The sequence below is a fragment of the Arctopsyche grandis genome, chromosome 4 (genome assembly GCF_051622035.1).
Source record: "Arctopsyche grandis isolate Sample6627 chromosome 4, ASM5162203v2, whole genome shotgun sequence".
In the NCBI taxonomy this organism is placed as follows: Eukaryota; Metazoa; Arthropoda; class Insecta; order Trichoptera; family Hydropsychidae; genus Arctopsyche; species Arctopsyche grandis.
In genome coordinates, this window is record NC_135358.1 from 14,084,400 (window position 1) to 14,099,087 (window position 14,688).

Genomic DNA, 14,688 nt, shown 5'->3' on the forward strand with positions numbered 1-14,688 from the left:
TAAAAATCATGTAAAAAATGTTTTTGCGAGCAGTTTTCTTGCGACCTACTTTACTGTGCGACCAATTTTTGTGTGATGGGAGATCCGCGCGAGCGATTTTCATGCGAGTGGTTTTCCTGTTAGCGATTCACGTTTGACAAGTATGCTGTTTTCAAGCAACCCGCATACCTACTGATAAATATAGAAATTATAGACATTTAATGTTTATTTACTAATTTAATTTATGTGCACTCAAAAGTATCTTACATAATAGGAAATAAAAAATGTTGAAAACTAAGATTGCATTGTGTAAAATTAAAAGAAATTTCTTTAAAAATTATTGTCTTCACTACTTCTAAACAGGTACATTGTATGTCGCTAAATAAATAAATTTCAATTGGAGAAACAATAGTCGTTGGTCGTTGGCCTCTCAGACGTTAAAGTAAAATAAAAACCTGTGACAATACTTACCATTGTGCCCTTGATGGTGGTTTTGTTAACTTTGAACTAATTAAATGAACTACTAATAATTTATGGTAAATTTACGTAGCATATTAATTTAATTCAAGTGGTAAATGATAATCATATGACTAACGATAACAATGTGTAGAGATATAGCACGACTTGTGATATCACCTATTTCCCTCATCGAACTTAATCTGTACAAATGACATCATCGTGTCCTCTTCTCGTACACGAAAGTTAGCCGTGGCCGAAATACTTCGTCCAGCTTACCCATAAAGGCGATTCGACTCGCTCCAGATACGCAATCACAAGTACACGGGAAATCCCAAGGAGCTGCGCAACTACGCATCGAGCATCGAACACAAAGGAAGACCTCGACCCCGTCGGAATCTTCCAGAACGTGATCTCACCAGCCCAGCTACGCGTTGCTCAAGTAACACCTTTATAAACCAGTACATCGTCCCCAGATGCCAGTGAGCTTCAGGAACTCGACCTAGCTCGTTCCAGTGAATCCTTTACCTACTTCGCTGTACATACAAATACACCTGTATTAATCGAGTAATAAAGATCCTCTTCAAAATTCAACTGAATTTCCATAGGCTGGGAAACGGTCCAAAACCTTCAACCCCCCTATAAATGTTTCTATAGTTTTTGAATAGTATTTTTTTTATAGTCAAAGACAATATCCAACGAAAATTTTTGGAGCATTAAATACTATAAAAATACGGCAAAAATTTATTCTTGAAATGCTACGTCGGCTTTCGTGGTGCTACGACCAAACTATTGCTGTTTACTGGCCGTCTCAAACGCGGCCCTCTACCTTATTACTTCGTGGTCGACGTCAGGTTCGGATCTCTCGTCCGACCTTAACTTCACTCCCAGTTCAGCCCATCAGCTTGAGTCTGATGCGACTCCAGATACTTGGAGACGAGCTTTAGAATTCGGCGGGGCACATAGTGAGAAGTTTTGGTCTGTCCTTCCTCTCAAAGTTCAGACCCCTATGTTAGTATTTCTCCTCAGCTCGCCCCCCACTCCCCTGCTGTACACATCTTTCTTTTGTTCTCTGTACCAAACAGATGAAATATAATACACAAGACAGAGTTACAACTGTTTTTATTTGTGTATACTCTTTTCCCGCCACACATATACACACATCGCGCGGATAAGGCAGACGTCAAAGAGATCGCCATCACGAGAATTATCGACGATTAGACACCTTGAGGCAGCTCCGTACATTGGTTCTTCGATTCCTGATTCTTCAGAGCTGGTCTTCCATCGTCGTCAATTCAGGTTGGTCGTTAGCTAGTATTTTTTTGCTGTATCTGCTACTTTTGGTCGTTGACATCCATTTTGTATTCCCGTGTTGTCATCCATCTTGTATTCCCGTGTTCTCATCCAATTTGTATTTTCGAAACTTTTTTATTTTATATTCCCGTGTTCTCATCCATTTCCATTCGTCGCGTTCAACACGCTCAATAATGGTGGAGGCGCTTCGAACCACCCGGAAACTTCTTCGCTCTTGGTTGACGAGGAATGCAAATGAATTGGAGGGGGATCTGAACATTTCCATGCTCAGAACCAGACTCGAGGCAATCACACCTCTGCTGTCTGAGTTTGAAACGGTCCAGGCTCAGATTAACGAGCTGGACCAAGTTGAGGTGCAGGCTTCTGAGTCCACTGTAGACACATTTAAAACGGACTACACGGTCACTCTGGAACGGTGCATGGAAATGCTCAGATTGCGGGAGCTGCAAATGAGCGTTTCGCCAACGGAAGTTGCAACTTCCATCTTGTCAACTGCACCGCATTCAAATTCGGCAATTCAATTGCCCCATCAGGAGTTGCCTACTTTTGATGGCGATGCCCAAAAATGTCCCGGTTTTCCCAGGGCTTCTTGGCCGCGATAGCTGGCGAAAGCTCGCAATCCGCCCGCTCATTTTCGAGCGCTGGGTCCATTTTGGATCTGGGCTATAATGACAAAAAAAATATTATCCGGTCCCACATCCGGGCACTGCTGGACGAGCAACTTGTTGCGGGCAACAGTTAGGGCGCGATCACACAGCGAGGGAGCGGTATGCTGTACGCGGGATATTTTTTTTTAGATAGTTTTAAACACACATAAAATAGTGTCATACCCGGTATGATACGCCGGATCTTGCGGGATCGGAGCGGTCTCGTTGAAATTCTATAGAATTGTTTATACTAACTTGACGGTGATATATACCAATTCGTCGACCCTCGGACGACGCTTGACAGTGATCGATAACGGTGTATCCCATATTATACTAGATAATTAGAAACGGAAAAGTATTCCGTTTTTAGATGACAATGGAGTTTTTTTGGTAACATATGTGCATTGTTGCACGTGCACGTGCAAGAAGTACGAAGAAGCATGCAACAGAGATCGCGCGCATTTTTCTCCCCATTCACACGTGAAACATGGCTATGTATAGTAGTGACTCCGACAGTGACTTTTTAGATGATCTGGAAGATTATATAAAAATAATAGTGGCGTGGAAATTTAAAGAAAAACTACGAATTCGGCGAACGTGGGTTCACAAAATGAATAAAAGAAGAATGGAACTTGGCGAATATCACCAGCTCGTGGAACAACTGGATGACGACCGCTTTCAAATGTACTTTCGGATGACCAAGTCCCAATTTGACGAGTTACATGTGATAATTGAAAACGACATCAAAAAAATGAAAACAAATTGGCGGCTACCTATATCGACCAAGGAACGTTTGGCTGTTTGTATAAGGTAAGGATATCATATAATTGTATTGTTATAGATATTAATAAAATGTATAATCGGTAGAAGAAGGTACGTTCAATAATGATAGCAAAAATCTTATGTTTAAAATCTTCTTTGCCAACTACTCTGTGAATGGCAAGTCCCTTTTCAAATAATCATTTTTTCTTTATACCAAAAATGTTTTGTCAATTTATTGTAGAGAAAAGCCATAGTATATATTGTCTTTCATTGCATAATGGAAATGAAGTCAATTCACTTGAACTAAAAATTTCATTATTATTGGCAATAAATGTGTGGGAAAAAATCATCCACACTATTAAATAAAAACATTTGTATGTCGCAGCAGTAGTCATAGTGTGCAAGCGGTAAAATTGTTATATCCGATCAACTGAAGACTTTCGCTAATTTTCGATATTTTGTTTTGACGATGTTTTTAGTTTGATGTTTCGATTTTATTATTGTATTGCTTGTTTATATGAAAATGATACGGAAATATTATTACGTAATTTTTATATTCTGAGAAGTATTTTTACGAAATCTAATATATAATTTCGAAAGAGACTTCGTATGTACATATGTATGTAAGGTTTAATATAAGGTTTGGGTGGTAGAATCCGTGACGCTAAATTTAATAAAAAAAACAAATGAATATTCAAATAAAATTCAATAAAATAAAACTATTAGTGTTATATGTTCATATATATGTTCAGGAGTATCATGTTCTGATATATCATGTTCAGGAGGCGTTTCACCTTCTGAACATGATTATAAGTTGCCTTGTGTTTGCCTCATCTGTAAAGTTGGTAACAGAAAAGACATTTGTTCTTCGAATTTCCATGGAGGTGTTTTCGTTGCTGCTTGTCCACTTTTCTTTTGTTTTTTTTTATGGCGTTCACGAAACAATGTCGTAGTTTAGCCCAGTCAGCTTTACATTGTGAAACTGAAAAATAAAGTATTATTTATTTTCTTTTTTCAGGTATCTGGCAACGGGAAATTCTTTTCGATCGATCGGCTTTAGCTATCGACTAGGTTTTTCAACAGTGCAGAGTATTGTAAAAGAAGTCAGTGCAATAATTTGGAAAAAAATTACAACCTACAGTATTGCCACAACCAACAGCAGAAAAATGGAAAGAGGTGGCATCAGAATTCGATGCTCTATGGAACTTTCCCAATTGTGTGGGTGCATTAGATGGCAAACACATAAATATACGCTGCCCAAAAAATGCCGGGTCCAATTTTTACAATTACAAAGGTAATCATTCAATTGTATTACTGGCGTTAGTAGACGCACAATATAAGTTTTTGTGAATAGATGTGGGTGCATATGGAAGAAACAGCGATGGAGGTATATTTGACAAATCAAATTTAGCTAAATCGCTAGAGGAAAATAAGTTAAATATACCAGAAGACAATCCGTTGGTTCCAGGAACTGAACCTCTCCCATACGTTATAGTAGCAGATGAGGCATTTCCGCTAAAGCGGTATCTATTACGGCCTTACAGTAGAAATTCAATAGGAGGTAATGAACCAAAAAAAAAAAATTACAGGCTTTCTCGCGCAAGAAGGATTTTGGAGAATGCCTTTGGTATTTTGGTATCAAGATGGAGAGTGTTTGAAAGAGCGATACCACTTCATCCGGATTTGGTTGATAATCTAATTCTAGCAGCATGCTGTCTTCACAATTATTTGGGAGCATACAAAATTAGAGATATTAACCTAAATTCGAATGGAGGCACCAGTGAACTAACACATATTGATCAACCAGATATTAATAATATACACAGATCATTTGATATTCGAGACAAATTTAAGGATTTTTTTGTGTCATCTGCTGGATGTGTTCCATGGCAGCTTGATACTGTAAGAAGGGGAAGGAACGATAGTTAAAATTCCTTGAATTTTTCTTGAATGTTAAACAATCTGTGTGTTGAAACTACTATCCTTATTGACTTGCGAATACACTTTAAATACGAGCCAGAAAAGGGTTAAAAAAAACACAATTTGGTTCATTATCAGATAAATAGCTTATTGGAAAGGTTCAGTTCTCGAAGTATTCAATCTATAAATTGTGAAACGATGAAAACTTATATTTTGCGTAAGTATTTATATAAAAATTATAAACTGTAACTATGCAAATTTATATCGTACATAAAAACTGGAATCAGAAACTATTAAAACTTTGATTGTACCTATGTGTGTATATAATTTCAGATGTTTTTTCTTTTTTAGTTTAATTTAAACATTTTAAATTTTACTTACTTTTTACATTTTTTTTCCTTCTCTATTTTTTTGTTACTTTAAATATTATCATTGGGTGTCATGTGAATACTGTTAATGTTTGTTAAAATAAAATGAACTGTGTATTTTATATATTTAGTATGTACGTATCATCATATACATATAATGCGTCTATTTATATATTTATGTATTGGTATGTGTTTTTTTTTGTATATTCCTTTCTGTACAATGTCATATTGTTTATTAAAATAAAATAAAAATTATTGTAAAACTTATAAATTGATACTATGATTATGTGTGTACTATATTGTGTGTAAAAACTATGAACTGTAACTATTATGTTATAAAAAATAAATATCAACTAACCTGGTATGTTTAGTTTTTTTGACATCTCCTCCCAAGCTTCATTGCGAATGTTTTGGTCCTTATATTTTACGGATCTGACGTCATAGACACATTCGTACTGTCGCACAACTTCTATTAATTTTTCTGACATTATGAACTGCGATGTACCGATATTATGAACTGCGATGACCGAGCTCAAAAGACGAACTGTTTGTGATGTTAAACACAAAACTGCAATTGCAGTCACCACTTTCTTGAGTATAAAAAGTATAAATAAAAAATACTTTGTTCTTGATATAAAATAAAGTAAAAATGGGCTCTCTTTAAACGAACATGTTATTGTATCGACATGTACATACATTCATACGGAAATGCATTCAGTATCAATTAGTTACAGTCCATATTGAGTGCACTATAGCCCTTTACGTAAAAAACATCTTTGTTCGTTTATCTGTTGATGGTATTAGGGATTTAAGTACGTATTTAGTTTTTGTACCAAAAAACTTGAGTCCATTGTCTAGTCATTTCTGTTTATTTAGTAACAATTGGTTCCGGTAAACAATTAGTGTACTACATAAAACCCTTTATGCTGAATACATCTTTGTCCGTGATCGCAGAGTTTGTTTATGAAAGTATCGAATGAGTATTTAATTCTTAAACCTACCCGGAAATATTAGTCAATTGTTGCTATAAACCGGACACTTGTTTGTCTATTTTTGTTAATTGTTTACTAATTAAGTTTAAAACTGAATTATTAAACAATAAACGCTTGAAATCCTTAATGTAATTTGTATTTTCTATAATCTTATTATTCCGACAAGTTCTGCTATATTTTTTTGCAAATATGGGATACACCGTTTTCGATCACTGTCAAGCGTCGTCCGAGGGTCGACGAATTGGTATATATCAACGTGAAGTTAGTATAAACAATTCTATAGAATTTCAACGAGACCGCTCCGATCCCGCAAGATCCGGCGTATCATACCGGGTATGACCCTATTTTTTGTGTGTGTTTAAAACTATCTAAAAAAAAATATCCCGCGTACAGCATACCGCTTCCTCGCTGTGTGATCGCGCCCTTACGCAAGTTTGCGACGTCTTATAGACGACACCAATATGCACGTGCGTGAACTGGCCAACTTGGGCGTCCCGGTCGAGACTTGGGATGACATTTTGGTCATGTGTATCATTAGAAAGCTCGACCGATCCACGGTTTTTCAGTGGGAGCTTCGGGCGCCAAAACATGAGGATTGCACTTTCAGCAATCTCATCGAATTTCTGACGTGCCAGTGCCAGGCCATGGCAAATGCCGATTTCTCTATAAAGGGCGAGTCGAGTGCTCGACCTCAAACTATCAGTGGCCAGAAGGCAGTGAGAGGGGAACGCCCCTCCTGCATCATTTGCAGTGGAAGTCATTCTCTGCTAGCGTGCCCATCATTCCGCCATATGAGCGGCGATGATCGCAGGTCGACAGTAATCAAACATCGACTATGCCTGAACTGTTTAAGATCGGGGCACTTGGTTCACGCGTGCCGAAAAAAAAAAAGTGCGTCAATTGCGGTCATGCACATCACACTTTGCTGCATGACGCAACGGCATACAAAACTTCGCCTTTAAATAAGGCCAAACATTCTCGGGGCCCCCAGAAAGCAGAGAACGTCAAACCTGTAGAATAAGCTTTGATTTTACACTCGGTGAGACGCGCAACGCCATCACTAGTCATCGGAGCCTGAGGGGGCCGTGTATTGTTCAAAGGTTGTAAATGCATTGTTAAAGGTTTGCCGAACAATGGATAGCACTGTGACTATCCTACCTCTAGCCATCACACTCCCGCACCGTTCTACCGTCTACCGTGGAGGTACAAGTTCGCGGCGGTGATGGCCAGTTGCATAAAATTCGAGCGTTATTAGATGACCGCTTCAAATTTAGGATAATATCTGAAGAATTAAGAAGGCGACTCGCCTTGAAGTCAAAAAGGATGGACGTCGACCTGATAGGAGTAGGGTTAAACAGGACGTCAATGATTCATGGCCCGGTAATTCGAATTCTACTACCCCCCCCCCCCCACCCTCGTCTCATTTAACCCTTCCGACCCAACGCAAATCATTCCTGGTCATTTCCTAATTAGTGGACCAATAGTGGCAATACCGCAAGAAACTCTGGCCGATCAGCACATACCAAGGCTGTCAACACACAAGCACCTGCAGCAGCAGCCCCTGCAGAGATGTTCACGGAAGTATGTAGGTCATACTACTCCATCAGCCGCAACGCCAAGAGAGTAACCCAGCGAGTAGCCCGACTGCCTAACGGGCAAACTGTAGTGAATTTGTGTAATAGTGTTTCCATTTGTTCTGTGCTTTATTTTACTAAAAAATGGTGTTCTAGTGTTTTCCTTTGCTACTGTTACTGTTTACTGTTGGTCGGTTGTAGTTTTTCCTTTTTTTCTTAGTTATGTTAGAATGGGACAATTGGCGTTGATTAATTTTGTTTCTTATTATTACAAACCTCTTTTACGTTTAATTTTGTTTTTAACCTCAACCATAGGGCGGAGCGCCTCAGATCGCCCCCAACTCCCCTGCTGTACACGCCCCCCTATTTTATTTTATGTACTAAAGATACGAAATACATATAATACATAAAGCTGAGCTACAATTGTTTTTATTTGTGTACTCAACTTTCCCGCTACACATACACATACATACATCACGCTGCTACAGACAGACGCCAAAGATATCGCCATCACGAGAATCATCGACGATTAGGGCGCGAACACACAGCGCGGGATGTTATACGTGGGATATATTTTTTAGATAGTTTTAAACAGAAAAAACATGTTAGACGGCGGTCATATACGCGGTATCGTGTGGTATATACATGGGACCGTCTATTCATTGGAGTGGTCTCGTTGAAATTCTATAGTATTGTTTATACTTGATTGACGGTGATATATACCAACTCGACCCTTCGGACTATTACTTGACGGTGATATATACCAATTCGACCCTTCGGACTATTGCTTGACAGTGATCGATAACGGTGTATCTCATATTTGCAAGAAAATATAGCAGAACTTCGAACGTCGAAATAATAAGATCATAGGAAATAAAAATTAGATTAAGGATTTCAAGCTTTTATTGTTGGTTGTGGCTATTTGCAGGTACTATATCTGCGACAGGTGCAAAGCCTTCTGCGAATGCGCGTGAACTTATAATCCGATTATAATTTCTTACATTTAATGTATGCTAGACTTGTTTAATCAATCGTTCATTATACATGAGGGAAATAAATTTCGCAAGTTATTATAATAGATTTATATCATTTAGCTAGTTCGCGGCTTGTACTTGTATGTAGGTATTAACGTTGTATATGATAATAATTTTCTAACAATACTATTGTTGCGTAGGGGTGGGTGAAGGATCCAAGTAAAAGGCCAACAGTCGTTTCACAGCATTTATTGATGATTAAGGAGATACACGCACTGTCACTGCTCAGTCCAGAATGACATGATATCGCCTAAGTATCGCCTTATAAGGGATAGATCTCTCAGGACATCTTCGACGTCTAATTTGTTTACCTATTGTTATGGTCACGTACGGATATGTCTTCCCACGACATTCCCACGACACGGTACAGGTCAATTCTGCGAAAGGACCAATACCAGCCAACTCGGTCGCCATTGTTTAGCCTACATGCACTTAGCTTGTCGCTAATCCTTAAAACCACTTAGACCGGTCACACGGTCTCTCAGGATGCTACCCGGCCTAATCCGATCGCAATTACTCGGCGGCTCTTTTTAGTATACGTAACACTATATATAAAAACGGACTGTCGCTAAATATATATATATATATTTGTATATATGTATGTGACGGACGATCAACCATCAACCAGTATGGAGAACAATTTTTTTTTTCATATTTTTTATTTTTTTCAGTTTTTTTCATATTTTTCAGTTTTTTCATTTTTTTCATATTTTTCATTTTTGTTTTTTTTATCATATTTTTCATATTTTTCATTTTTATGATCCGGGCGCCGGAGGCGTCGGCGGCATTGGGGCTGAAGGCCCCGGAGCGATGGAGGCGCCGGGGGCGAAGGCCTCGGGGTGCCAGAGGCATCTGGGGCGTCGGCGGTGCTGGGGGCGAAGTCCCCGGGGTGCCGAAGGCATCGGGGGCGAAGGCCCCGGGGTGCTGGAGGCATCGGGGGCGCTGGGGACGTCGGCGGCTCTGGGGGCGCCGGGGGCGAAGTCCCCGGGGTGCCGAAGGCATCGGGGGCGCTGGGAGCGAAGGCCCCGGGGTGCCGGGGGCGAAGGCATCGGGGGCGCCGGAGGCGTCGACGGCGCTTGGGGCGACGGCCCCGGAGCGTCGGAACGCGCGAAACGCACACACTCACATTTCGACTCACACACACGGTGTTCGCGGCCGCAAACGATGCGAGTGAAGAGCCCGCTTTAAACATTTGAAATTCGTTGTGAATGTATCCGGATCGCAGAATTGATTTGGGCTCACGCATGTCGTGAGCCCAAATCGATTATTTATCTCTTATCTATTCTGCGATCCGGATAGATTCACAACGAATTCACATAGTAAATGCGTAGTTTAAATACTACACGTAGTATTTTTCTCGTTATCGTATCCATCTTTTTCCTTCTCGCACTATCGCACACGTGTTTTCGGATATACTCTTCGCACGCATATCGAGAGCTCAAATCGGTTATTTATCTCTTCTCTATTCTGCGATCCGGATACATAAACAACGAATTTCGAATATTGAATGCGTAGTTTAAATACTACACGTAGTATTTTTCTCGTTATCGTATCCATCTATTTCCTTTATGGTGCGTACGCACCAAGCCACCGAACGGCCCACAGGCCAACTTTTAAAACCAGTAGCGTACAAAATATCGAAATAAAAATTAAATTTAAAAATTGAAATTAAATATCAAAATCAAGCTAAAGAGCGAGATTGAGCTAAAATTAGATCATCGTTGATGTTTTGAATTACGACGATACGCATTTAAAACCAGAGAAATATTATAATTTCTCTGCTTACGAGCGAAAAAAAATATTGTTAAAGTCGTCACGAGATGTTACTGTATTTCCACGTGGATGATCGATAAAAAAAAAAACAATTCATAAAAAAACGCGGTGTCGGATGTCTTTGAGTTCTCCGTTCAGTCGTGTCATATCGTTCAACGAAAGAGCTGTCTGAGTCACTGCTAGTGTTTGTTTGTACGAAAGTCTAAGAACTGAGTACTTACAATGGATGGAAGAAATGGGAAGAAATATCGTATGTTCCAGTCGACTAAAAGACAAAAACGATATTTTAAACGAAATATCCATCTTACAACACATTCGACCAACAGGTAATAATGCTTTCTTGTGACTTAGTAACTATTATTTACTATGCAAAATGTAGTGATGTGAGTCCAGAATATTCTCCAAATGATTATATTTATTTATTTATTTATTTTTTATTTATTTATTTTATACCAGGAAGGCCTAACAGGTAAACCCAATGCGCCTTCCTGGCCAAAGACAATTATATAAACATATATTTATGTACACCATCCATATATACACAAATACTTACACGTATACACGAATACACATACATACATAAATATAAAAATACACATATATACATATACATACATATGTACACACCTACACATATAAATATTCACATATGTATGTGTATATGTATATATATATATATATATATATATATATATATATATATACATACATATATATGTATATATATATATATATATATATATATATATATATATATACATATATATATATATATATATATATATATACATATATATGTATATATATATATATATATATATATATATATATATATATATATATATATATATATATATATATATATATATATATATATATATATATATATATATATATATATATATAGATATATATACATATACACATACATACATACACACACAAATACATACATTCATATACATATACATATACATACATACATATACATATACATATGTATTCGACTTACGACCGACGGTCAGGAACGTATCTCCGTCGTAAGTCGAGGAATTCCTGTATACTTTATAGTATTCTCGATTTACAGTGACATCGATGTCGCCAATGCTGCTGCTGTTGGAAACTTAGCTGTAGCCTCCACAAGTTCTGGACCGACATCTTTGTATACAGTTCCGCGAGATTTATTCGCTCAAAATTTATCAGAAACAGCTAGTTCAACGTCATCAACGAGGCTTGATGATTTAGTTATAGAAGCAGAAGCAGACAATCCCGACGAAACAGATATTCATGAACAATTAGAAGGGCGCAGAATAGTAGATATTAAATATTTATTTTCAGCACTTTCAAAAATTAAGCATGAACACACTAATTGTACATTATCTGACTTAAATTTTGTGAAAGAAATAAGAAAAGGTTTTCTCAGCGAATATGTTTTTCGGTGTAGAATGTGCTTAGCAAAGGAAACTGTATACTCCGAAGATCCGAAACTACAAGTTTCCGCAAATACTGCTTTCGTAGAAGGAATTGTTTGTACCGGTAATGGCTATTCACAATTAAATGAAATTTGTGGTGTAATAAATATGCCATGTATGAGTCGTGGAACTTACACAAGCATAGAACAACATTTAGCGCCTACAATAGAAGAATGTGCCTTTGATGAAATGATTGTCGCTGGTGAAGAAGAAAAAAGGCTCGCCATTTTAAATGGTGACATAGACGAGGAAGGATATCCCTTACTGACAGTCATTGCAGACGGTTCTTGGGCAAAGAGATCATATAAAAGTGGGTTTAGCTCCTTGTCTGGTGCAGCGTGCATAGTAGGGCTCCGAACTAAAAAAGTTTTATATCTCGGAGTACGAAACTCTTACTGCTGCATATGTGCCAGAGCTACAAAATTAAATATAGATGCAACTGAGCACAAGTATTTTAAAAATTGGCGTGACAGCGCTAATGCCATGGAAGCTGATATTATTGCAGAAGGCTTTTTAAAAAGCATGGAAATGCATGGGGTTAAATTCAACAAACTTGTAGGCGATGGAGACTCCAGCATCATGAAGAAATTAATGCACCTAATGCCATATGGGCCCAACATCATTATACAAAAAATTGAGTGCAAAAATCACTTGCTTCGCAATTTTTGTAATAAACTGAAGGCATTAGGGAAGAAAACAAATAATAATAAAGGCTATGTACCTGTGCAAATTAGAAAAAAAGTAGAATCAAACGTTCTACGCATGAGGAAAGCTATAGTTGGAGCAATTCATTTCAGAAAAGAAGAAGAAAACACAACACAAAATGAAAAAATAAAAAATCTTAGAATGGACATTAAAAATAGCGCAAACCATGTGTTTGGTGATCATGTAAATTGTGCTGCATACTTTTGCAAACCAGAAAAGAATACTGATCATCTAAATATAGTAAACGAGCTTCAAGCCTGTGGAATATGGACTGATATTCAACAATACTTATTATCCCTTGCAGGAAATGCAGATAGTCTCATTTTAGACGTAACAAATAATAGTGTGGAACAGTTCAACAATGTTATCGCAAAATTTATTGGCGGAAAAAGAGTTAATTTTACCGCAAGAGGCTCATACCAAGCGAGGTGTTTTGGAGCTGTGACTTCGTGGAATAGCGATATAGCTACTCATTCAAGAATACAAAAAAAAATCCAAGGTCATAGTCCTGGCAGGTACACGAAACAATTTATAGGAAGAAAACGGGCTTTGGGGCAGAACAGAGAAAGGATCAGAAATAGAAAATTAACGTATGATGAAGTTAAGACAAGCAAGAAAAGAAAAGTTACAGGACCGGATGAAAATTACGGTCAGTTGGAAATAGAACCAGATATGGCAGATGAAGTGTTTCAAAAGAAAAAAGAAGAATTTCTTAGAGACTTGAACTTATCACAATCAAAAAAGAATGAACTTGAGAGGAGCACAGTGGACCAAAGTGACAATAGGCTGTGGGCAGTTGAAAGACGTAAGCGTCTAACAGCATCTAACTTTGGAAAAATATGTAAATTGCGGCCAAAAACTTCAGCCAAGGGAGTTTTAAAATCTTTACTTTACTCCGTATTCAAAGGAAATATTGCCACTAATTATGGAAAAGAAAGTGAAAGTGAAGCCATAAAGAAATTTAAAGAAAAAACGGGATTAGAGGTCTCACCCTGTGGACTGTTTATAGATGTAAACAAAAGTTTTTTAGCGGCTAGTCCCGATGGACTAATTAGTGAAGACGGACTAATAGAAGTTAAATGCCCTTACAATATTATGAATATGACTCCAGAAGAGGGAATTAGACAAAAAAAATTGATTTTTGTACAATGAAAGACAACATTTTTAGATTAAAACGAAATCATGACTTCTTTTATCAAGTACAGGGCCAGTTGCATATAACGGGTCGTGACTACTGTTATTTCGTGGTGTGGAGTTCCACAGGAATGATTTTTGAAAGAATTGAAAAAGATGATACATTCTGGCTAAAAATGGAACAACGCTTAGAAAATTTCTATGATCAATGCCTATTGCCTGAAATAATAGATGGGCGGATACCTAAAAATTTACCGGTCCGAGAAAGATCTTTGATATCTGAAGATGTTTGATATCTGTATGTCGTACATTAAATAGTGGTCAGCGTTTTCCTCTGATCGCTCTTACACAGGCCTATCGCACTGCGCCTACAGATTCGCTACAGATTCTCACGGGTACATTGCCACATGACTTGATCGTCCAAATAGGAGCTGCTTGGGAAAAGGTTCGTGGTGCTTCGTGGTGATAGATGCTTCCGTCTCGGGCGTTATTTTCCATGCTCCTAATCAGTCACAGTGCGATGATCCTCGATTTTGGCGTGGTTTGAAGTCTGTTATT

General features: G+C 37.9%; 1 protein-coding gene across 1 annotated transcript; it reads left to right on the forward strand.

Annotated features, from left to right (window-relative positions):
• The first annotated feature begins 1,922 nt into the window (after positions 1-1,922).
• LOC143910762 (uncharacterized) lies at positions 1,923-14,423 on the forward strand. Its single transcript, XM_077429358.1, has 5 exons — positions 1,923-2,322; positions 3,911-4,042; positions 4,513-4,681; positions 11,907-14,139; positions 14,202-14,423. Exons 1-5 carry the CDS (start codon positions 1,923-1,925, stop codon positions 14,421-14,423), a joined length of 3,156 nt encoding a protein of 1,051 aa, XP_077285484.1.
• The last annotated feature ends 265 nt before the right edge of the window (positions 14,424-14,688 follow it).

What these genes read in the sequence shown, in the direction of transcription:
- LOC143910762 (XM_077429358.1), top strand. Translation starts at nt 1,923, where the DNA reads ATGGTGGAGGCGCTTCGAACCACCCGGAAACTTCTTCGCTCTTGGTTG. An exon ending in TTCTTCGAATTTCCATGGAG is followed by an intron (nt 4,043 to 4,512) that starts GTGTTTTCGTTG and finishes TTTTGTGAATAG; the next exon opens with ATGTGGGTGCATATGGAAGA. An exon ending in GACAAAAAAAATTGATTTTT is followed by an intron (nt 14,140 to 14,201) that starts GTACAATGAAAG and finishes TATCAAGTACAG; the next exon opens with GGCCAGTTGCATATAACGGG.